Below are 25,182 nucleotides of genomic sequence, written 5' to 3'. Positions count from 1 at the left end.
GGAGATTTTAGGGAATATGAGGTCCTATAAAACAGTTCTTAAGCACTAAAAACTCTCTTTTATGTAAATATAAGTAGCTAAACTTCCCTGTACCTTCGTAAAATTTAAGAGTTTCTTTTTTTTTCTTTGTTTTGGTACCAGGGATTGAACTCACAACCTGGTGCTTGTCAGACAGGTGTTTATGCACTGAGCTAAACTCCTGGTCCTCATAAATACATTTTAAAAACATTTTAATTATATGCCCATTTTCCAAATGATTCCACCATTTTATCCCTGCCAACACACCTTTCCACTTTAGCTTAAATTACGTTATTAACTATTCTTGCAAAGTTCTATTAGTGCTTATAGCTCTGAGACTGCCGAGTTGAAAGTATGTTCTTATTTCCTTTTCTAAAATTACTTGATTTTTATTAATGATCATACTTTAAAATTTATTAACACTATTAATATGTTTTTCTTTACTCATGGAACTATGGTATATCTTTTTTTCAATAAAGGGGTACTATATCAAATATAAATTTGCAGTAAATTTATAATTTTTTTTCTTTTTTCCTTAGGTCTTCTAGGAGTAGCGTAAATACTTCTGCTTCTCAGGCTTCGATTAAAGTATTAGAGCTCAACCTCGCAGACTCTTCACCAGTAGGCACTAATTCTAGGCCAGTCAGTGCTAGCAATAGTTCTACTAACTTGAAAAGCAACAAGAATGGCAAATAAACATTTGAAACTTTTTTGGACAAGCTTTAAACACTAAAACAAAAATCTCCTACCTATCCTAAGTCCCATCCGATTTTTGAGCACCAAATAATGATCTAAAGAGGCCTACTGAAATAGTGTTAGAAATAAAAGGCTAGGTTTTTTAATCCAGTAGAAAATATGAAAATGTAAAAGCTATTATTAAGGTAATTTTCTTAAGTTTCCTACTACTTTGCACTTAGGAAAGGAAAATAATAGCAGATTCTTAATAAGGCTACAAGGTATGTAAGTATGGGCAACATGTTTCCATTGCAATTTTGATGTTTGTAGTGTTAGAATATACTACACATTTGTAACAGAATCCTTTAGGAAGAAATTTTTGAAGATTCATTGCATATCACAGTAAGAAATTTTGCATTTATCTTACAAGATCCCCATATTAGGCTTCCTTTATTCAAAGAAATTTATTTTGCAGACTTTTTGTGGAAAAAAAAATCTGTTAAAGGCAGTCCCTTCTTTTGGTATAAATCTATAATTAAAAGACAGTATTGACCCCCACCCCAGAGGAAACTGGTAAGAGAAATGCAGCTTAGTTAAAAAAAAAAAAAAAAGCGAGCATAAATCTCTAAGAATTATTCTACACTGCCCTTGAAAGAAATCAAACACATTAAAGATTCTGCTTTGAAAATAAGGCAACCAAGCACATTTTGGAAATTTACTTAATAAACAATTTAAAGCTAGCTAGCTATGATTCACTATTAGAATTCCAGACTTACACTGGAGATAGACCATCAGATTTAGAATTAGTTTTTCCAGTTAATTAATTTGTGCCCAGCCCTTGAACTTTCAAAATAGGGTATGAGTGCTTGCTTTGGCAGCACTCTGAAAGTTATTCTCTTTCAGAGATTTCAAATAAATGTACCAGAATTTAAGCACACATCCTTTAAACCATGTTGTTTTAGAAATAGCTTAGAAAATACAGCAAAGTCTGCAAAGTCTACAAAGTAAGAGGGGTAAAAAGCTGGGCAATTTTTTTGGCTGAAACATTGCTCTGAGAACAAGATTTATTTAGAAGATCTAAAAACTGATTATTCTTAGTCATTTTGTTCAGCCATGTTCTTACTCTCAGTTGTATATCTGTCTGTAAATTATGTGGAACTCAAAACATTAAATGTATTCTATGAAGGTAGGAGTTAAAAATCTTATTACCAACTTTCTGACTTTGTTTAATTATTTCCCCATGCTGCACCTGCAATATGGAAAATATTGTGCAGTAAATTATGTACAAATTTACTGACACTGGATAATGTAAATGTACAGGCCTTGACACATATAATTATGCTACAACTGGAACTTTTATCTACTAAATTGCTATCGAGAGCCTAGCATGGAATTTGTGAAATGGTTAGGTTTTTCAGCCAGCATACAAGTTTACATTTAACCCTTAGATACAATAATAGTTCTAACTTCAATACAATACTAACTGACAAAACACAGGACCAATGACTGTTTCTCCAAATCTGATCTTAAAATTCAATGTGAGTTCTTTTATTTATTGAAACAAAGACACAGACAAACCATAGACTTACTGATAACTGAGAAAAATTATTGAAGATGTCACAATGAATTTCTGACAATTTAATCCCATATATATATATACACACACACACACACACACACACATATGGGATTTTATATATATATATATATATTTTTTTTTTTTTTTTGCTGTGATGGGTTTTATAAACACATCATTAGAAATTGGTTGGACTCTGCTTAAATCCTGGAAAAGAAGGAATTTTAAAATTCAAACAGCCTAAAAGATAAGGCACTACCTTAACATTGAGGTAAAATGGCATGTATAAAATTGTAAGCTATGCTAGGGATTCTCAAGTGTCAAGGGGCTATGCCAAGAGGTAGTTTTTGCTTTTTGAAAAGCTCACTGTGGTCAGGTGCTATGGCACGTATCTGTAACCTAAGCTACTTGGGAGGCTCAGGCAGGAAGACTGTTAAGTTTGAGGCCAAGTTAACCTATATAGTGAGACTATCAAAAAAGATAACAAGTGAGAAGGATGCAGCTTAATGGTAGAGTGCATGCCTAGCATGTTAAGAGAATTCAGTTAATCTTCAATACTTCAAAACACAGCAACAAAAACGTTAAGCAGAAGTGTGTAGAGATGACAGTAGAACTATTAGTATACAGAACACTGGGTTTCTTGTTGCAAAGGCTGGTGCTTGAGTGACCTAGCCTATTCCTGCTGCTATTACCTATGTCCTTAACCAGGATTTCTTTTCCCTGTTCCACTGAAAAATTAACTTTAAGATTTTTCCATTAGGCTCATATCATTACAATCTGAAGGACACCAACATTATTACATAGTAATAAAGGTTTGACAGGAGGAAGAACTGGTTTCTTCCTCTATCATTCTATTTGGACCTTTGTAGATGGATCCCCACCTGCCCTCCCACCTACACTCAGCCTGTGTCATGAATCATGAGACTAAAATTCCACTGCCATTTACAGCTTTAGAATCTTAAATTACAAAGATTCTAAAAAGCATACTTATCAATAACTCACAAAGAGATTACTATATTCAGTAATCTGAGGATGATCTTTAAAATGCAAGTCCTTTCTTTAGCTCTAGCTGTTGAAATTCATTCTGAATAAAATTAAGCTGTGGTTGCCCTAGTCTTTTATTCAGATCTTGAGAAAAGAGGCAGTAAGGGAGGCAAGATGCTAAGAAGGAAGAAAGTAAAAATGTAAGCCTGTCCAAGGCTATTTTTAAACAGGCCTAGCGACTGCCCAACAGAACATTTGCAATACGAGGACCGTTCTTTAACTTTCTTTCCCCAGAGCAGTAACAGATTTACAGTGTGCTTCTGTACCGCTGCTCTTTCTATTCTAACCTACTCTTGCCTAGAATACAGTCTCTTACGGGCCTTACCAGTGCTTAAGGTTTAATTCTTATGGCCATAATGATAATGGTAAGTAAAAAAATAATAATGGATAAATAAGCTAAATAGGTTCATCAGCTTTCCTGGTCTTATTTGAAGGTGTCTGTTTAAGTAAAAGCTAATGAATGTTCAGACCACTTTTAATTAAATTAGGCTTCTTAGAGGCAAATTAATAGATATGATCTACCATTTTAAAATAAAATTCTGTAACAGTTAAACAAATGATATAAAATAGTACTCGAGACATTCAAACATACTCCCTCAAAATCTGAGGGCTTTTATTTAACAGAAAAGAATAATTCTTGATGAAATTATCTAAGCATTTAATACGCAAATTTAACTTTCTGCCAAACAGAAAGACAGGATGGGCTCAGGAATTTGCATACACCTTAATACAATGAAGCAATGTTTTCAGAGAATTACCTTAGTTTAGGTAAAGAAATTTCAACTGGCATAGTAAGAAATATACTGTACATAAACATACTCATGGAAGGCATAAACTCAACTTGTGACAAAGGGACCTAAAACTGAAACAAATTGCAGGTAAGCTTTCTGTAACCTCTACAAATGTTTTTAGAAGCAGGTGTTTCAGCATCAGATTGTATGACTAAAGTACACTAAAATATTTACCAGCAGTGCTTGGTATAATGGTACAAATTTCCTTGGCATATTAGTTTTTTGGCTTATTTCCTTTTTCTTTCTCAAATTCAGCTATCTGGTTAAATATATTGAGTAAATTTTGAGGTAAATTTTTTTTAACTTTGCTTTCTGATTGCTCTTTGCTACTTAATCTATCTTCTTCTGGAACCTGTGTTTTGTTATTTTCCCTAGAACTGTCCTCTCTTTCATAATTTCCTTGACCGACACGGTACTTTTGCTCGTGTCTACTGGAATCATGTGATCCAGGAAAAGTGTATTTCTTGTGTTTTTCAACTGACTTCCATGAGTAGTCTGAACTGGCTGGTGAAGAGGAATATTTCATAGAACCTGGCTCCCACCTTCTGTAATGCTCTTTTCTTCCCTCTATGTCTTTTTCAAATCTCCTATAACCATACATTTTGTCCTCTGAATTCCTACAGAAGGAATCTGAGGAATTTCTTCTACTGGAAAAATGTCTTTCTGATTTGTATGGCTTTTCTGTTTTGCTACCACCTGCCTGGGCTTTATGGCTATTATAAAAGTCTCTTGGATCTTCAGACCTACCTCCAAATTCATCCGGTCTTTCAACTGAAGATGAAGAGAGAGGGCATCTATCTTTCTCTTTTACCTGTGTCTTTGGATATTGCAACTTATCCTGCTTTTCCAGTAGCTTTTCCACTTCTTGTTTTTGATTAAGAAAAGACGCTGAAGTGTTAGTTGGAACTGGGTAGCACTCATCTTTCCTGTTCTGATCTACCTGACTTGAGGATGCCCTAGAAACATGCCTTTTGGAACTGCGAGAAGATTCTGAACGAGTTCTCTTATGTTTCTTATGCCTTTTGTGATCAGAAGAGGAAGAGGATGAGGAAGAAGAAACAGATTCATCATCAGATGAAACACTTGAAGATGATGATGATGATGATGATTTTCTTCTTTTCTTCTTTAGCCTAAAAAAATATAGTTAACTCATCAGGTATGTGAAATACAGAAATGTTACTGCCATAAAGATTTTAACCCCCTTTTGTTCTCCTTAACGATTTTCTAGAAGCTACAGATCACACAATAAATAATACACAAATAAAAAAATGATACAATGATTTCATTTAATACAAAATCCAGTTTTACTATCAAGTATGACTTCTGGAGAAACTACATGTTCCCAGTGTGTCACTGTGAGCAAATTGATCATTTCTGAAAGACACAGTGACATGTCTAATATTAAAAACTTAAGACAGTAAATAAACCCAAAAGGAAAAATTTGAAGTTTTATATCTGGCTACTTCTAGCTTCATTTAGTTCTTTATTGGTGCTGTCTTGTCCATAGTAGAATGTTCAATTCTAATGGACTCTACCCATTAGATGCTCACAGTACCCCACCAATTATGACAATCAAAAATATCTCCAGACATTGCCAAATACTACCTAGGGAAAAATCTACCTCTCATTGAGAACCAGTGCTCTACTTCTAAAACATTCCTATCACACAGATAACTAAAATAACTCATTTTATATTTTAACAATAATTCTATTTTTTCTTTTCCAGAATTCTAGTCTTAGATTTCACTTTGCTTAGAATGTTTTTTATAGAACACTGTGTGGAACACATACTTGCTGAGAATTTTTAACAGGTATCACCTTCAGATGCTTTTTTTGTTTTTTAAAAACTTACTTTACTTCCATCTGGCACTTTGGGTTCAACTCAGTAGTTGCTTAAGTTAAAAATACTGAATATTATAGTTTACCTTTTCTCCTCTTTTAAGAGCTTACGCAACTTTTCTGCACTTGTTTCTATTTTCTTTGTTTTCTGCTTTTCTTCCTTTTCAGCTTGTTTTTCTCTTAATTCCAAAGATTTCTTTTAGAACCCAGATATCAGAAAAAACCACACGTTAAAAATAGAATATAGGAAACCCAGTATTTAAGAGACCATCCCAAACCAGAAACCCAATTTAGTATGACCAAATCACCATAAAGCCACCATTAAGGAAGTATTTGTAACGTAAGAAAATTCAGATGTTTGGCATTAATCATTAGAATGGCCAGAACAGTATTGAGGACCATATTGCAGTTGTTGTCCCATGAAAAGAGGGGAAGCCATCGCAGTGGTACCAATGACCCAGGGTGCAAACAAAAATGAAAAATAAAACATGAAAAATTATTTTTTAAAATTTAAAAAGGACACAAAGTTTACAAGTAAATCCAAATAAACACATTCCATTAAAGTGAATTGGGGGGATTGGGGATACCATGTTCAAATACAAACCATTTTAAAAATAGCACAGCCCAGTTGGATGCATGATTACATAAGAAATCATTTTCCAGTTTGTGGATGGGGATGAGCAGCACCAGATGTCACAGACACAGCAGCAATGGTCCAATTCAGAAGAAAATGCATGAGAAAACATCATCATCAGTATTACAGGAAAAAGCATGTTAAATGTCTCAAAAAGGCTTTCATAATTAGCTCAGTAATAATAGTGACAACTTTACAAATTTTTTTTTTTTGTCTTTTTCCTTTTTATCGATACCAGGGATCGAACTCACGACTGCCTGCTTGCAAGGCAGGCACTTAGGCCGCTGAGCTAAATCCCCAGCCACTACAAATATAGTTCTACATAAGCTCGCAACAAAGTACAGTTCTCAAAACCGTATGATGTATTTAGGAACTTTCCTACTTGAAAAGGAAGAAGCACTATGAAATAATGTCAAACCTAATTTGGAACACTATATTTAAAAAGAAACTTTCATAATGCTGCACTTAGGAAATCTAGAATATTGTTCCTAGAAGAAAATTGTATTTTGGCATTAATTTTAAATATCACTAAATTTCTAAGAGGAAATAAAGAATCACCTGCATATATTTATGGAGTTTCTGCAAAGCATCCTCTGCATCTTTAAAAGTTTCATCCAAAGCCAAAGCTTTCTTATAGTAACTTTCAGCATTTAAAAACTTCTCCTCTTCTGCTAACCTGAGTTTGAAGGGAAGATTTAGCACTTTTGTAAAAACAACAAAAGCATCCAAATACATATGTATGTAGGCCACAGGTTTCTATGATAGAACTTGTACAGAAAAGCCATGATTAGGAAATTATTTTCTAAAATGAACAATACATAAATCATGCTTCTTAGAATTACTTGATAGTGATCACAAAGAATAAATGAAAATCTATTGCTAATAACAAAATAGTACTGGCACACTTTTGTAGAAATATAAGAAAACACAGGATAAACTGGTATCTATAAATTTAGTACAATCTTGAGTATTAGCACAGAAATCTATATAGGCTGGTTTTTCCTAGCATACTATGGAAATTTTTCCTTTCTACAGATAATTTTTTTCAAACAAAAAAATCCACTGTTAAAGTTCTTTGGAAATAAGCACACGTACACACATAAGCACATTCTGATTTGTAGATATGAAGCTCACAAATCTACACTGTAAAAAAGTAAAATCTGAAAAATATAGGCAAAAGGAGTAAAAGGACTCTAAAAATGGTTTTAGCTCATAATACGAAAAAGTAATGAATGGGATCAGTTTTTTGTTGGCAGAATAGATGTAGGAACACAAGAAATGAAGACAGCTGATAGTTCTGGCTGGAATAACTGGTTGATGCTCACTCAGATAATCAGTATACAGGTAGTAAATAAGACAACTACATCTCAACAGGCACTAGCGATCTACTTTGAGAAAGTAAACCAATCACTACGGGAGAAGTTCATATCAGTTAAAAAGTATATAAAACTCATTAATTTGGAATTTGTGATGATTCAACCTAGAATTGTCATTCAAACAGGAATTAGTCATATTCATGAAACAGAAATGAGATGATCCTTTTTTTTTTTTTTTTTGGTACCAGGGATCAAACTCAGAACCTCACGCTTGCCAGGCAGGTGCTTATGCTGCTGAGCTAAATCCCTGGCTAGATTATCTATTGTTTTCAAGAAATTAATAGCAAACTGATACTCTTAATCATGAACTGGGATTTTAATTTTTTATTTTTTTATCGAACTCATGACCATGCGCTTGCAACTGCGGTAGGTGCTTATGCCGCTGAGCTAAATTCCCAGCCTTGGTATTTTAATTATTAAAGCAGGCTATTTCCAAATTACTTATGTTTAAATATTACATTTCTTCAAAATAATCTATAAATTAACTGGTCTATTAGTCATTAAATATTAATGATACAACTACTATGCCAACCATTATTTCAGTAATTATATTTCAGTGATTCTGAACTGAGGGAGTTACAGATGCTACTTCCTTTAAATTCAAGCTTTTATAGTAGTTAACTGAATATGAAATCTATTAACAAAATCTGACACTTACTGCCCTCCTCTTTCTACAAGTGTTTGGCAGAGGTATTTTCTTGCATTCCTGTGAGTTGGACAGTTTTCTAATGCAAGTTCAAAATCTTCTATTGCTTTGTTCAGACTTCCTTTGGTTGCGTATCTAGAGATGTTAAGTAAAATCAGAGAAATTTAATCCTGTGAACTATTTAAAAATCTTTTTCACATTTATGTTACAACCACCTTATATCCATAATTCACTTACAATGCTCCACGAGCTACCAAAGCTTCTACATTTTGTTTGTCTATTTCCAGAGCTTTATTGTATTCATTCATAGCATCCACATGACGTCCAACTTTAAAATAATCAACTCCAATCTTCACACTTTAAAAAAATAAAACGTTAGCATAAATATATCTTAAAGGCAAATGTTTTCAAATGTGGCAAATATTTACTTTCAAAAATACTTTCAATATAACTAAGAAGCACTTTGCCTTTGATTATTTTCATAACAAATATTTATAGGACACATACTAGAATGATTCTTTTTGAAAAAAACTGAAAATGATGAATGAAATTTAGGTCTGTTAAGTTTACAACATAAGACCAATGTAATACCTATCTAAAAGGTTAATATCAAAAGAACATCATTTTAATTTTTATGTATAATTTACATATAAAATTCTGGCCTTAATGATGACACAAAAATGCTTGGCTTATCCTAAGCTGTTAGAATAGATTAAGATTTTGTTAAAAAAGTTCTTCTTACCATTTTAAAGCCCAGGATGCAGACTGTTTCTTTCTTAATGCAGAAGCAAAATCATCTTCAGAGAAATTTTTGCTATTAAAGAGAAGTCAAACAATAAATACTTAAAAAGTATGATATTTCACCTTGCCTGACAGGTCCTCAACACCGAGTAAATCCCAAGCAAGAGATCTATAATTCACAGCTAAAGTCCTTAAGTTGTCAGAAGTGAGTATTATGAATGAAGTATATTTCTATGCATAAAACGTGGAAAGAGAGTCAGGTCCAGGAGATAGGATCCTCTGCATATTCTTGTTGCCAGGGTTAGGTAATCAGTATGTTCTTTAGCTATGCATTTTGTAGCTTAGCCAATTCTCCCCTACCACCTAAGAGTAACAGTGAGGTACTTTACCTTTGTAGGCCTCTCATTAAAGATGGTGGATTAGATTCATCTATTCCTAGCTTTTCTAGGAGGAATTCAACTACTCCTGGATTTACAAATCCCAAAGAACTCTGCATGATATTTTCATAGGATTCCAAAGAATTACTGTTTAGTTCAACACTCCTCCTTTGGGAAAAAAAAACATAAAAATAAAAAAATGAGTTAAATAGTATACACATTTCTGTTAAACAACATTATTATATGAGGCTTATATACTATGATTATTTTTGTACATGTATATATTACATCATGATAGGGTTCCTTCTACCAAGTCTGAAGTAATTTAAGGTTTGTAAAAATAAAATGAGAACATTTTACAGGTAAAAGAAATTAAAATTCCTTGTGTGAGAAGTTTGACAAAATATGCTATTTCAATCCAAGAAACTTATAATGAACAGCTGCTGAAACAGTCTGAATAAATACCTGTAGTACAAAGGAAGCTCTTCAGAAGTAATTACACCTAGTTTAATATTAGATAGGTGTGGTGGAAGAGATGAGCTGTACAGAGACACTGCAAGCTTTTCATGGTACCTGTCGATATCCTTGATTCCAGCTTAAAAAAAAAAAGAGAACTAAGCTAAAAAGAAAATGTAAATTAAAATAAAAAATATATAAAACTTTCCAGACACTCACCCCTCATTAGACTACATTGTCAGAATTAGTTAAAAAATTTTATTTTCCTTTTCTGGTATTTTGATACAGGGTCTTGCTATACATACAGTTCAGAGTGTTCTTGAATTTATTATGTAGCCCATGCTAGCCTCAAACTCACCACAGTCCTCCTCCCTCAGTCTGCCAAGTAAGTGCTGGCATTACAGGTGTGTAGCACCCCACCTAATTTCTGTAAAAAATTTTTAATTAACTTTTTTCTAGTAAAATGAAACTGAGTACCTCGAATGATGTCGCCAGTTTGATAATATGATAAAGGGTCCCCGTGGTTACTGTGAGAAGGCACATCTCTTAGTGGGCAAAGGGCCTGCAATGAGAAGTATTTGAAAACACCAGACATTTCATTCTTTAGTGGGAATCTTCTTTTAATTGTTCAGTACTAACAACTAAAATGAATATTAAGAAACAACAAAAGCCCTAAACTGTTTTTCTTTTTGACACATAATTTATATATTACAGGCCACATTTTGATAATGTAATACATTTATACATGTGTAATTATCACATTCGGATAACTAGCATTTCCATCTTACTTCTTTTTGCTTGTAGCCTTAGAATCCCACTCTGCTAGTTCTTCATAAAATATACATGAAGTTGTTATAAACCATCATTAGTTACTGTGATATAGAAAACTGAAACTTACTCCTCCTATTTAACTATATTTTAGCATCCATTCTCCAACTTCCTTCTAACCCCCAATCCCTTCCCAGCCTCTGCTAACCACTATTCCATTATCTTTGAGATCAACTTTTTAGCTTCCATACATGAATGAAAGAATATGTGGCATTTGTTTTACTGTGTTTGACTCATTTTATTTAATACAATGTCTTCTAGTTCCATCCACCTTGCCACAAGTGACAGTATTCTATTCTTTTCTGTGGCTGGAATATTTGACCTGTTCATCTGCCTATGGACATACTAGCTAAATTTAAATGTGAGTTTTACTTACAAGTAATTTATATATACAAACAAGGTAAAACTTGTTTTCTGGCTCAGTTTGAAAACTATAAATCTCACAAAACTTTCCATTAGTTTTAGGAACCAAATACAGATTATAAAACAAAAAGGTATTTTGCACTCATGAAAAATAGTCCCTGAAGGAGTCCAATAAAAATGTAACATGACTTTTTCAAAGTTCCATCTCTCTTCCTTTTCATTTTCCTGGACAGTCAGAAAATATCATACTTTTTAAGGTAACATGTCATTTCAAATTCTGGACTATTTACTTTGGGCAAAACGTCTTATTATAATGTGCAAATCTCACATTTAATTACTGAATATATATATAAATGAACTTTTCTGAATTATCCACATTTAAGTGAATAGAAACATTAAATGATGTTTCACTAGAATATAACTCCAGAATACCAATCAACTTCACCATGTCTGCGGATATCGCTGATTATGTAAAAAAGGAAATTTCCTCTGCAGCGGTCACCCAAGGAACTTTGGAAGAAACTTTTTTCCCCATTAATACCTCAGTGGTTAATACTTCAACAAAACTGGGAAAAACACATAATTTTTGCAATGAGATAACCATCAAAACCAGAGATAACTCAAAAGACAGTAACTTACTGTGATTTCTAAGTGGGATATGTCTCTCATGATGCCGCTTCCTAAACAGATTAACACCATGAAAAAACCAAATTCCCGAATGGAACTAATTCTTCCAATTACTATATCACCACGCTCAATATCTCGGAAGAAAAGCTCTCTCCGATCCACACTAGGTATCTCCATGAATTGCTCTAAAGGAGGCATGACTGCAAAATGCTCTGAAAAAACAAACACACACCAACGAATAACAGTTTTGACTTCCATTTCATTAGAGATATTGTTAAACCAACCATCTGAAGCTAGAAAGACTCCAGGACTAAATTCACCTTCATTATCTTCATGAACTTCAGACGTTGCAGGTGCATCTGGTTTCCAGGAAAGTGCAAAGAGTAGATCTGCTTTTTTGGAGATGAATTTTTGTATTTCAACGTTGTCAAATCTCTTCTCTTTTCTTAAAAAAGAAAGAAATTGATGACTATTGCTTTATCTATAAAATCTTTTTGCATCCAAACTTATGCTCATGTCTTTCACTGCCGAATCTGTTCAGAGCTCGAGGCCTTACAGCTCAGGAGACTTTTAACCAGCAATTCGCGTATTCGTCCACCTGGAGGTGGAGGGCGGGGACACTTAACAAGTGACGCTCCAGCTTCGGATATAAAGCTCAAGGGACTTAAGGAATCCGCGCCTGGTTGAGCAGTGCCAGCGAGTTTAGCCCAGTCTGCGTTGCACACACACACCTGGGGCGCCGACCCTCCTCCTCCACTCGGCCCTCTGCACCAGCGAGGCAGTCCTCACGTGGCCCGGCTCGGCTGCTTCTAGGTGCAACCCTGGACAGCGGCTGAGGCCCGGGCTGGGTCCCCTTCCCCGTCTCGCAGCGAGCGGCGCAGCTGTCCCATTACCTGCCCTGTAAGTGATGCTGGGGCGGCGGACCCCGAGCGGGCTCAGACGCCGACCCCAGGAGGCTCCGGAAGTGCGGATTGTCCTGCTGTTCACTCCGGAGTAGGAAGAGCAATGACGACCCGTGGCAGTTCAGGGACTGCCGCAAAAGGTCCCGGTCCATGACTAGTGATTGCAGGCCCGACGACAGGTGGGCTGCTAAGCCCCCGCTCTGTGCTCACTTCATGAGATAGGTGATCTGTGAGTCGAAGAGTGCAGCCTTACGGCAGCCGGAAACACACAACACTCTCCGGCGCAAGCTTGCCTCTCCCGGAAGTGTTCGGGAACCGCCAGCAGTAGCGGGGCGGAGCGCAGCCTGGGTCTCGCGAAACTGAGCGAGAATACGGAAGCCGGAAGGAGTGGGCTAAGGGGATTGCGTGAATGAGTGACGTGAGAAATTTGCTTTAAAAAAAAGATTCATTGATGTTATTAGGTCGAAGTAGCCTGAGTTGTACTGTGGGGTGACTAATTCACTCCCATATTTACAGAGACCAAGGTAAGAAGCCCAGGCTAGTGGCACAAGATTCTTCCTCAAAGCACAGGGTGTGCTGATCAGTGCCTAACTCGAGAGCATAACCACGGTAAAAACAGCTGCCCTTGGAGAGTTTCCTAATAGAATAACGAGCGGAAGCAAGGAAAGAACATAATGTTAAGAAACTGGATTTATATTCACTGTTCACACCCCATTGAGTAATAACGATTTTAGAAGCCGCAATACCTTTTAATGTGCAGAATATATTTTTCTAATTTTATAACTTTATCCTATTAGATGATGAGCTGTATTCGACAAAGGGGTATATTGAATTCAGAGTGCCTGTACCTAGTAGTGACAGAAGAAAGGAACTTTAAACAGGCGTACTCAAAATTCAGACTTGTGGTTTTAATTTTGATTTACTGCTGGCCACAGTAGTTAGTTGAAAACGACAATTTTGTTCTTCACTTCTTGAATACTACTTCCACTGCAGAAGATGAAGCCCCATTGGAACTTTCACAGGACTGGAAGGGGTGAGGAGAAGTGAAGTAATTAGTGTGGCATCTCATTTGGGAGAAACTAGTGTCACATATGGAGCTTCTCAGGGTGAGCATATAAAGGAAATACTTTTTTTTTTTTTTTACTTCCTGCTTTTTTAACTGAAAATTTTCACTAAGAAGCTCCCATATTAAGGGATATGAATAAGTGAATATAGGAGGAGAGGGGAAGTATGAGTGTGAGCGATGGTGAAGGAGAGTATCCAAAACAGTTCTTTGATGTCTGGCTTTTAGACTATTCCCTTTCTAAATAAAACACATATATACATCCTTTAAAAGACACTACTGTAGGCCCTGAAGATACAACGATGAAGGAAACAAGGATGCAGGAACACTATGTTTTTTGAGTGGTTCGCAGTGCAATGGTGGAGTAGACATAAATAAAATGATACAGTAGTAAATTCTGTTGTGAACAGGTACCAGGCTGTAGGCTTACACTGATCCCTTTTCTCTGGGAAGTGCAGTAATGGCAGCTGTTGAGATTGAGAGGAGTGGGGAGAGGCAAGTATATGCAGTTCAGGAGGAAAAAAAAATAATTAAAGGAGTAGAGTTGCAAAAAAGCGCGATGCATTCTGAAGACCAAAAGTGTGACATTGAGGTAGGGATGTTTTAGTTGATAGGCATTTTCATCGTATAAGTTTTATCATTTCAGAAGGGCTAAGGATTGGTAGGAAAAGACCCCTTGCCTCCACTGTGCATGTGCACACACACAGATTAAATTCATGATTTATTTAGCAAAGAACACGGAAACTTGGGTGAAGCAAGGTAGCTATATCTAGTAGGAGCAGAAGCAGTGAATTTCAATGTAACTTTCCCTGGCTTTCCAAGTTTCCCAAGATGACATGTACAGGCATTAGTTTATTTGCTAAAGATAGTCTAATGTCAGAAATTTTGTATTATCATTTGTAAAGGTCATATAAGTAACCTATGACTTTTTAAGAAATTTTTGTACAAAAATTTCTTTCTAGTTCTGAGAGAAACAATTTCAAGAAGGTTTTATCTTATGTAAAGGATGAAACGTGTTTAGGGAATACCAAATAAGGGTCTATGGGTTTGTTATGATATATCCAACTTTTGTTTTTCAGCAACTTTTAATCACTCCTCTCTCTTTAATAATAGAACTTATTTTTAAAGCAATTTTAGGTTCATAGCAAGAGTTAGGCAAAGTTACAGAAATTGCCTATAAATATAAGGCATGATCAAAAATTATGTGAATCTTTAAAAAGATTATTATGCTAAAAGATATACTGCCATTAATTCCTCTCAGAAATTTCCCCTTTGCTCTGAATGTATGTATCCCATTATTCTTGACACTTTCTGAAGCAGTTGTGAAGTCCTCCTTCATGAATGTCTTTCGTTGCATTGCTGTGACTGCTTTGATATTCTGGTTGATTAAAAACATTTACCTTTCATGGTCATTTTGACTTTGGGGTTGTTTGACTGTGTTATGGATTAAAAATTGATGGTCAGCTTAACGCCAGCTGAATTAAATCACCATGCTCGTGAGTGTAGATATTCCACCTGAGGAAAGTTGCCCGCATAAATGGAGACGTGGAGGAGAAGCTAGGCATTGAGGCACTGAGGCATTGAGGCATTGGGGGTTCCTCTGTGTGTTGCTGTTGAACCAGGTTGTATTGAGGCATTGAGGCATTGGGGGTTCCTCTGTGTGTTGCTGTTGAACCTGTTTCCAGGTTCTTCTGGAAAACCTTTGGTCCTCACATCAAGCATTGCTTCCTGGCTCTGGAGAGGAAGATATGTGCCACTTAATCTCCAGGATGAATTCCTTAAGCTGGCTTCCTGGCTTGTATTTGACTGTGCTTATTGTCAGAGGAGCTCGGGGCCTCCGTGTTGCTGAGGGTAGCTGTGGTGCTTTTCAGGACAGCCTTGGTCTTTGTTTTGAATGTGACTTCTCGGCTCCAGCATAGAACTGTCCGCCTATCAGTACAGCTTCTTCACCCCGCTGGCATAGACTTTCTAACTTCCACCGCTGACCTTTGGGCCTTCCCATCACGGATTTGTAAAACGGACTGATGTGAGTCCTTTTCATGGGCTCTAGACCTTCTGTTGGACTTGTGAGACACACTGTCATGGACTCTGGGTCTTCATCTGGACTCATGTAGGACATTGCTGTGGGATTCAGGCCTTTGGCTGAATATCCTGTGTCTGTGGTGTTGTGAATAGATTTCCTGCATTTTCTTGTATGAACTCTGGGTGACCATCATAAAATAATATTATAAACTCCATGCCCTGATTTTAATTGTTCTCCTCACAGCCCCTGACTACAACAGGCTGGAATTTGCACAGTGCTAGGTCTAGTGAGTAAGGTAGAAAAACACATACACTGTAAGTTTTTGTGAGCCTGTATTTTTGTTGAATGAGACTCAGTATTTCTTAACTGCCACTCTTCCTTAAAATTCAGTCTTTGAAACACTAGATACCTAGTTGGTCAGGAATCTAATAATTCCTTTATATTATTTGGATTATTTGGAGGTTCTAACCATCCCTATATCATAATGACATATATTCATCATTATATATCATCTGGAATATTTATACTGCTCCATATGCATCCTCTGGGCTCTCTCTGTTCTTTTCCTGTCTCCAGAACACCTGACAGCCCATCAGTTTACTGTCTCGTTTTTCCTTTTCCAAAATATATAATTAGAACCACATGATATGTAGTCTTTCAGATTGGCTTCCTTCATTTAATAATATGCAGTTAAGTTTCTTTCATGTCTTTTCATGGCCTGATGCCGCCTTTCATTTTGCACTGAATAATACAGTGTTGCCTAGATATACACCATTTATTCAATTAAAACATTCTATTATCTCTAAGTTTTAGAACTTATAAATAAAACTGCTATACCATTTTCATGCAGGGTTTTGTATAAATCAAGTTTTTAACTCCTTTGGATAAGTACTGAGGAATGTGATCACTGGGTCATGTGACAAGAATATGTTTACATTTGTTTAAAAAAAGGACTACATTGTCTTAAAAAGTGTCTGCACCATCTTGCATTCTTGTCAACACTTAGTGAAATTTTCAGTTGCTTCACATCATTGCCATTATTTGGTGTTGTCAATATTCTGTGTTTTTGCCATTTAAGTGGGTATATAGTGGCACCTCATTGTTTTAATTTGCATTTCTCTGGTGACCTATGATGTGAAATATGTTTTTAAATGCTTATTTGTTATCAGTACAGTGGTGCTTCTGTCCACAAATGGGATTTTTTCCCGCAATTCTGGTTGCAAACTTGACTGGATGAGAATCGAATCAAATTCAATGATTAGGTTCAGTGTTGGCTTTATGAGGAAATTTGATTTGATTCTCACCCAATTTGGTTTGCATCAAGAATCATGGAGAGAATTAAGGCTGTGAACTGAGGTACCACTGTACCTCTTTTTTGATGTGTCTATTTTAGGTCTTTGGTCCATTTTAAAATGGTTTCTTTATTTTCTTATTCAGTTGTTCAGTTATAAGAGTTCTTTGAATATGTTTTTTGCAAATACTTTCTAACCTGTGACTTGCTTTTTTATTCTTTTGGTGGTATCTTTTGTGGATAGAAAAATTTAATTTTAATATTTACTTTATCAATTCAGTTTTTTCAGGGGCCATGCCTTTGGTACTTTCATCTAGGTTTTTTCTACATTACGTACTTGGAGTTTGATAATTTTATACTTCACATTTAGATAGATTCATGTTTCATTTTAATTTAATCTGGTGTAGGATATGAGGCCCATGTGTATCTTGAATTTTTTTGATATCCCATTGTTCCAGAACCATATATTGAAAAATTTATCATTTCACTACTGTATCACCTTTGTTCCTTGGTCATTTGCCTACGTATGTGGATCGAATTTTGGGATTTTGATTCTGTGCATTGGTCTACCTCTCTTTTCTTTTAAATATTTTATTCATTAGTGTATGCTTGCAGTACATCATGTTTACATTCCTTGTGTGGTGTTGGTACATGTGCATAAAACACCTTAATTCCTTTTTTATCCTATTCACTCCCCTTCTCTGCTCTATCTCTTGGTCCTCTTCCCATTTTTGAGAGGTGACTCCCTACCTCTGATTATCTATCTTTTAATTTGCTCTCTATTTATAGTTTGGCTTTCTTATATAAGAGAAACCATGTGCTATTTAAGCTCATATGTCTGATTTATTTTACTTATCAGTATAGTCGCAAAGTGCAGCCATTTTCTTGCAAATGAATCAAGTTTATCTTTATTTATGGCAGAGTAGAAGTAGTACAAATGGCCAATAAGTACATAAAGAAATGCTTACCGTCTTTGTCCATTAAAGAAATGAAAATTAAAATGGCAGGGAGATTCCATGGCCGTCATCAAGAAATCAACTTATAACATAGGTTGGCAAAGCTATGAGAATAGATTGGTGAGGTAACTTCTACATTTTTTAGAATGCAAATTAGTTCAACTATTACGGAAATCAGTATGGAGATTCCTCAAAAAACTAAAATTAGACATTCTGTTTGACCCTTCTATTCCCCTTCTAGTTTTCTTCCTCCTCCTCCCTCTTCCTCCTTCTTCTGTCTTCTTGAAAGAGCTAGAAACATATTACAGTGATACCCATGTTTATAGCAGCACAATTCATGATACCTAATTCTTGAAAATACCCTATATATTTGTCAACAGATGAACAGCTATTCATTGAATAATACCATACTGCCTTGATTATTCTATGTTCTTTTATTCAAATCTATTTTATTCAAAGATAGAAAGAAAAAACACCACAACAAAAATTACAATGCACATCAATCGGGGGTAACAATGGTACATACATTGCATATTGTCATCCCCAAATCATTCACCCAGAGCACAAGACATCTGCATTCAATTGTCCAGACAATACCAACACAAATCTTTTTTTCAGTGAACTCAGAGAAATCAGTAGTATAACTATCTTAACTTTTATATACATATACATACATATATACATGTTTTTTCTTTCAGCTTGTCATACTAATGAAACAATACAGTGATTACACATGTGTCTTATTTATTTCACTATTGAGTATGTTCTCAAGTTGCATCCATTTACCTATCAAAGTGTCCAGTTTATCACTCTTTATAGCTGAGTACTACCTTGTATAAAAATACCACATCTTTTTTATCCATCTTTCAGTTGATGGACATTTAGGTTGTTTCCAAGATATGGCTATTATAAATTGTGTTGTTATAAACATGGGTGTGCATATATCACTGTGGTATGATGTTTTTAATTCTTTTGGGAACATACCCAGGAGGGAGAATAGCTGGGTTGGATGGGACCGCTAGTCCTAGTTTTTTGAGGACTCTCCACACTGGTTTCCACAGTGATTGCACCAGTCTGCACTCTCACCAACAGTGGAGAAGTGTTCCTTTTTCTTCATTGCCCCTCCAGCATTTGTTATTGGTTGATTTCTTGATATGAGCCGTTCTGTCTGGGTGAGGTGGAATCTCAGTGTTGTTTTAATTTGCATTTCTCAAGTGACCAATGATGTTGAACATTTTTTCACATATTTATTTGCTGTTTTTATTTCTTCATATGAGAAGTGTATATTCATCAGATGCCCATTTTTGGATGGGGTCTTTAAATCTGGAAGAACTGATTTTTTTAAGTTCTTTATATGCTAGTGATAGTAGTCCTTTGTCTGAGGAACAGCTAGAAAACATTTTCTTCTACTGTGGGTTGTCTCTTCACTCTGTTGGTGGTTTCTCTTGCTGTGCAAAAGGTTTTCAGTGGGTTGAGATCCCATTTGATTCTTTGTGATGGTTCCTGTGCAATCTGAGTTTTGTTCATAGTCTTCGCTTACACCAGTGTCTTCATGAGTTTACCTGCTCTGTCTTCTGGCAGATTTAATGTTTCTGTTTTAATACTAAGATCTTTGATCCATTCTGATTTTAGCTTAGTACATGGTGAAAGATACAAGTCAAGTTTTAATCTTCAGCATGTATAGAGCCGGTTTTTCCAGCACTACTTATTAAAGAGGCTATCTTTCTTCCAGTGAGAATGTTTGACATCTTTGTCAAAGATAAGGTGGCTTAATGTATCTGCAGTTGTTTCTGCATCTTCTAATCTATTTCATTGATTTTCAGGTCTGTTTTTTTTTGTGAGTACCGCACTGTTTTTTTTTTATTGTTGTTTTTTGTTTTTTTTTTTAGTCACAGTAGCTGTATAGTATAATTTCAAGTCAGGGATTGTGATGTCCCTTGTCTTGTCTTTGTTGCTCAGGATTGCCTTTGCTATTCTTGGTTTCTTCTGGTTCCAGATGAATTTTAGGATTGATTAGCCTATGTTTATAGTAAATATTAAAGTTGGGTAGGGTTAGTCCAGTTAATTTCTTATTCTCCAAAGTCCAACCTTACCTTTTAATTTTTTCTCTTAAAAATTCTTTTTAGGGGGTCAGGATTTAGCTCAGTGGCACAAGTGACTGCCTGAAAGCCTGAGGTCATAAGTTTGATCCCCTGTACAAAAACAAAGCAAAACAAAACCAAAAACCAAAAAAACCTACCTCCCCCCACCAAAAAAACCAAAAACCAAAACCAAAATCGCGGTCCCTTTAGTTACTTAAGCCAGCTTGAATAATGTATGGTTTAGAACCAAGAATTTTACTAATGCTTTACAAAGCCATCAACTGGTAGGGTCTGGCCTTTCTACTCTGCCATTTTAAAAGTGAATGAATGGATATGGAGAGGCTAATATATATTGTGCTGTTCCAAAACTAAGTTATTTATTTATTTATTTATTTATTTATTTATTTATTTATTGATACTAGGGATTTAACTCATGACCTCATGTGTGCCTGACAGGCACTTGTGCCACTGAGCTATACCCCCAGCCTCTAAACACTTACTTTAGAACCCATGTGCATGTAGTAGTTTTTGTACAGTATAATGCAGTTTAGAACACAAGCTGAAACTGTGACACTTAAGGTTGTCATTTTTAAATATCTGTGTATGGAGCCTATTTTTATAATATTGTCACACTTTTATCAACTATACTGGGTTAGGGGGATTCCCAAATAGTTGGATAAACATTATTTTTGTTGTGTCTATGAGGATTATTTCAGGTGGGATTGGCATTTGAACCTTGGATTGGTGGACTCAGTAAGACAGATTGCCCTCCCCTGTATATGTAGGTATCATTGATCTATGGAGGACCTCAGAAGAAAGGAGAGTAGGCAGAGAAAAGAAAAATTCGTGTTTTTTTCTGCTTAGCTGCATGAACTGGGACAGAATCTCATTTTATTTCTTATCCTGAGATTGGGGTTTATATTATTAACCCTTTATTGTAAGGCTTTTGGACTCAGGCTGAGTTGAACTACCAGCTTTCCTGATCTTTCACTTGCAGATGGCAGATCATAGGACTTCTCAGTCTTCCTAATCTCCAATATCATGGGAGCCAGTTCTTCATGATGTATATGTGGATATATCTTTTATTGTTTTGTTTCTTTGGAGAACCTTGACTAATGCAAATATCCAATGTTGTGTTAATATCCAAAGAAGTCTTTGAATTTTTTTTCAGTAATGGGGCCACTTGTTTGCATTCTAAGCATATGGCAAAAAGTTTAGATTACAGTTTTGTTACCATATTCATTAACTAGCTGTGTTCTATTCAAAATTCTATTAAAAGTTACTCTGAAATGATTTAAGGAAGAGTAAGGGGTACTAATGGAAAGTATAATTCATCAGTCAAAAATTCATTATTAGAGAAATAATTTAAAAGTTTTCTGATAAGGGTTGATACTTCTTCAAGTTGATACTTCTAATAGTCTTTGACAAGATCTTAACCTCTTTGTTTGCTACCAGAGAATAACACATTTCTTCAAGAATGAAAACATTGTCTGTCTAATCCACTTGAGGGTGCTGTAAGATCACTGTGGCATCAAATTGTATATTCTTTATCAGAAACCTATTGACTAAACAAGGAATCAGGGATGAAGGGACCTTGGTCTATTATATAGAGTCATTCTAGGATCATTGCATCTCAAACACCTTCTTCGTCTTTTAGTGACAGATAAATGTTTTGAGAATATTATTTTATTTATTGTATTTCATTACCTAGAATGAGAATGGTTTAGTATTTTTGAGGTTGGTTTGCTTTTTCCCCTACAGAAAAAATCACTGGTTTTAGTTCTAATTTAGACTGGCAAAGTCTGAATAGACCCAAAGTGAACATTGAACAACTCTGGGCGGGTGAGAGGGTGGTGGTGGTGTATTTATCATAGGCCCTGCGTGGTGTATGTGGCATTCCTGGAGATGTGAAATTTTTGACCATATGTAGTGACCATCTGTAGTGCAAGTCTCACCCGCATGTCTTTCATGTTTGTCTTTGTTTATAAGAAGAACAAGAAATAGAATGAAGACATTTCAGCATAAATCTGTTGTGATTGTAGGGGGAAAATGTGAAAGTTGTGTGCAACACTGATATGGACTAAGTGTGTTTATCGTCAGATGCTTGATCATGAATCCTTATAAAGGTACACACACATACGCATACATAATTAGATTCTTAGGTTTTCATTTTTTGGCAGTTTCTCATAGAACTATACAAATAAAATTTGAGATTTATAAGAAGTAAAATAGTCAAATAATAAATAGATAGCATTCTTTTTTAAAAAATTTTATTTAAGGAGAAAAAAAAAGCAGTAAAAGGGTACAAGTTATACAGAATTTCAGAAAAAATAAACAGTAGGAAATCACTAGTTGATAGATTACATACTGTCATCTTAGAAATAGTTGTTCACATTACAAAATTAAAGCATATAAAGTGGACATTCAAACAGTGAGACTGCAAACAGTTCTGTTCAGTGATCCAATAAAACTCAGTAATATGGTTATCTGTCTTATACACTTAAATATATATGCTTAGAGCACTTTCTTTTCCTCTCTTTTGTATAGTGACAACTACACATTTTGGGTTTTATTGCTCCCACAGTTCTTATTACTTTATTTGAAGAGAGTAAAACCAAATGTGACACAACAAAACAGAGTCAGTCAAATCAAAAGGATGGACATAATACATAATGTAAAAACAAAATACAAGGTGATCAACAATGGTTACCATAATGCCTCTTGCTATCTTAAAAAGAATTGCCTATATCATCAGTTATAATAAAATTGAACAAAACAGTAAAGAACAAAACCAATAAAACCAAAACATTGGAGACATTACAGGACTTCAAAAGAAGATAATAGTCAACCAGAATGGGCATCATAATGAATCTTATTGTCTTCACATAGTTGTTGCCTATACTTTCAAACTTGGTACTATCAAGCAAAACAGAACAAAGGAAAATCAGTCAAAACAAGATGATGAGAGCAATACAGGGTTTCAAATCAAGTTAATAGGAAACCAAAGTGGGTTACTATAATATATCCTGCTATTTTTTATTTATTTTTCCCTTAATTAAAAAGATAAAAATAAAAAAGTAAATAATAAAAAAAGGAGATTGAGATAAAAGAGGGCATAACAACAAAACAGAGCAGGTCAAAACATAGCCATTTAAGCAAAATAGTGTTTCACCACAAGATATCCCGACATAAAAGTAGTTACCATAGTGTCTCTTTCCTTGAAATCTTTGAGCATAACTTCGTGTACTGTAGCATCAAACATATCAAGACAATGTAAAACCATTCAAGAGAATGACAGTATTACAGCGTATTTAGGATCAACTAACAGAAAATGAACAATGATTTCTGTATAATCTCCTTTTCTATAAAAGTTTTTGTTTATATTATCACATATAATAAAATCCAGTAAGATACAACATGTTAAGACCAATGGAGACAGAAGAACAAAAGCTTGATGGGACTTCAAAACAAGATGATATTAAATCAGCACTAGCTATTATGATGTCTTGTTTTCTCCAAAATAGATGTTCCTACCATCCAATCTTCTCTGCCTCGTTTCTGTTGAGCTCTTTTTCTGTCATTAGTTGTCAGTTTGTCTTCATTTTGCTTTCTGCTCCAATCATTGTGGCCTTTCTGCCACTGTTTCTGGAATCTTGGTATTTTTCTTTTTTAGAATATCCTGCAGTATTCTCTGTAGAGTTGCACTGGTGGTTACAAATTCCCCTAATTCCTCTTTATCCTGGAAGCACCTTGCTTTTCCATCAATTTCTAGGGGCAGTTGTGCAGCATATATCAATCTTGGCTGGAGGTGATTATCTTTCAAAGCTTGAATTATTTCCCCCCATGCTGTTCATGATTTGATGGTTTGTGCTGAGAAGTCTGCTGTAATTCTGATGGGTATTCCCTTGTAAGTGATCTGTTTCTTGTCTCTGATGGCTTTTAATATTCTGTTCTTATATTGGATTTCTGAAATTTTGATTATTATATGCCTGGGTGTAGCTCTGTTTGGGTTGTAGGTGGCTGGAGTCCTGTATGCCTTATACATCTGAGTATCTTTACCTTTTGCTAACTTAGAGAAATTCTCCTGGATTATTTCTGTGAATAGCCTTTGTAGTTCATTTGTTTGTATCCCTACTTCTTCTTTTATGTTCTTAATTCTTAAGTTATAGATCCTCTTATCATCTTCTAGCCTTTGTATTGTTGCTGTTTGTTTCCTTGTTATTTTTAAGAAGTTTTTCATTTCATGCTCCCACTTTACAAATCTGTCCTCCAGTTTAGCTGATATATCCTTAGTTTCTTTCAAGCTGTTATGCTTCAATAGAGTGTTTAGTTTCCTGGCAATCTCTTTGAACCTGCTTCATGTATTGTATGTTTTCTCTATTTTCTCTCCATCAAGCAATTCTCCCCTTTTTTTCTGTTCTTCCATTCCACCATCTGTTTTTTCTTGGGCGGTGCTTAGCATTTGTCTAACTATTTTACTTATATCTTGCCTTACTTTATGAAATACTTCACTTTTGAACTCATCTATGAGGCTCTAGAGATAACGCTTTAGATCTATTGGTGCTGTGTCTGATATTGTGTGTTTTCTGTCCTCATTCTCCTTTGCATTTACCTTTCCTGGATTGGTGTTCTCAGGATTGGGGACTGAGGACCTTTTCTTGTTGCTCCCTCTTCCCATACATTTTGTTCCTTCCATACATGTGTATATAGGAGGCACAGTTTCTTTCTTTGTTGGTTACAGTTTGTTTGAATCCGCCGGTTAGGTGTTCCTGCCCACTGCAGTGTACTAGGGAGACACAGACCTGGGCAGCCTCTACTGGGCCCTCCCCTCCAGGTCAACCTACAAAGGCTTCACTGCTAGGGTTCACCTCCAAG

At 35.4% G+C, this 25,182-nt stretch overlaps 2 protein-coding genes across 3 annotated transcripts in view; one reads left to right on the top strand and one right to left on the bottom strand.

Moving 5' to 3' along the window:
• Positions 1-4,397, top strand: part of Ccdc39 (coiled-coil domain 39 molecular ruler complex subunit) — a 44,264-nt gene extending 39,867 nt beyond the window's left edge. The window contains exon 20 of the mRNA XM_063227241.1: positions 558-4,397. Within this exon, the coding sequence (XP_063083311.1) occupies positions 558-714 (157 nt within the window). The 3' untranslated portion in view covers positions 715-4,397. The remainder of the gene's footprint in view (positions 1-557) is intronic.
• Positions 3,895-13,214, bottom strand: Ttc14 (tetratricopeptide repeat domain 14). 2 transcript variants are annotated; one of them, XM_003467524.5, is made up of 12 exons: positions 12,885-13,214; positions 12,312-12,436; positions 12,004-12,203; positions 10,651-10,735; positions 10,183-10,312; positions 9,730-9,885; positions 9,342-9,413; positions 8,837-8,956; positions 8,612-8,734; positions 7,136-7,253; positions 6,030-6,139; positions 3,895-5,234 (listed from the first exon to the last, which is right to left on the bottom strand). In XM_003467524.5, exons 1-12 carry the CDS (start codon positions 13,043-13,045, stop codon positions 4,319-4,321), a joined length of 2,316 nt encoding a protein of 771 aa, XP_003467572.1. In that variant the 5' UTR covers positions 13,046-13,214; the 3' UTR covers positions 3,895-4,318. The 2 variants fall into 2 exon arrangements, 1 of the variants encoding a protein (XP_003467572.1); XR_010040004.1 differs by lacking the exon at positions 3,895-5,234 and having other exon boundaries at positions 6,029-6,139; positions 6,548-7,253.
• Positions 13,215-25,182: the final 11,968 nt, after the last annotated feature.

This window comes from Cavia porcellus, unplaced genomic scaffold (assembly GCF_034190915.1).
Source record: "Cavia porcellus strain 051 isolate PalLab524CR breed Dunkin Hartley unplaced genomic scaffold, mCavPor4.1 scaffold_17, whole genome shotgun sequence".
Taxonomy (NCBI): Eukaryota; Metazoa; Chordata; class Mammalia; order Rodentia; family Caviidae; genus Cavia; species Cavia porcellus.
Note: the sequence above shows the minus strand (reverse complement) of the source record. Positions and strands in the feature narration are given on the sequence as shown.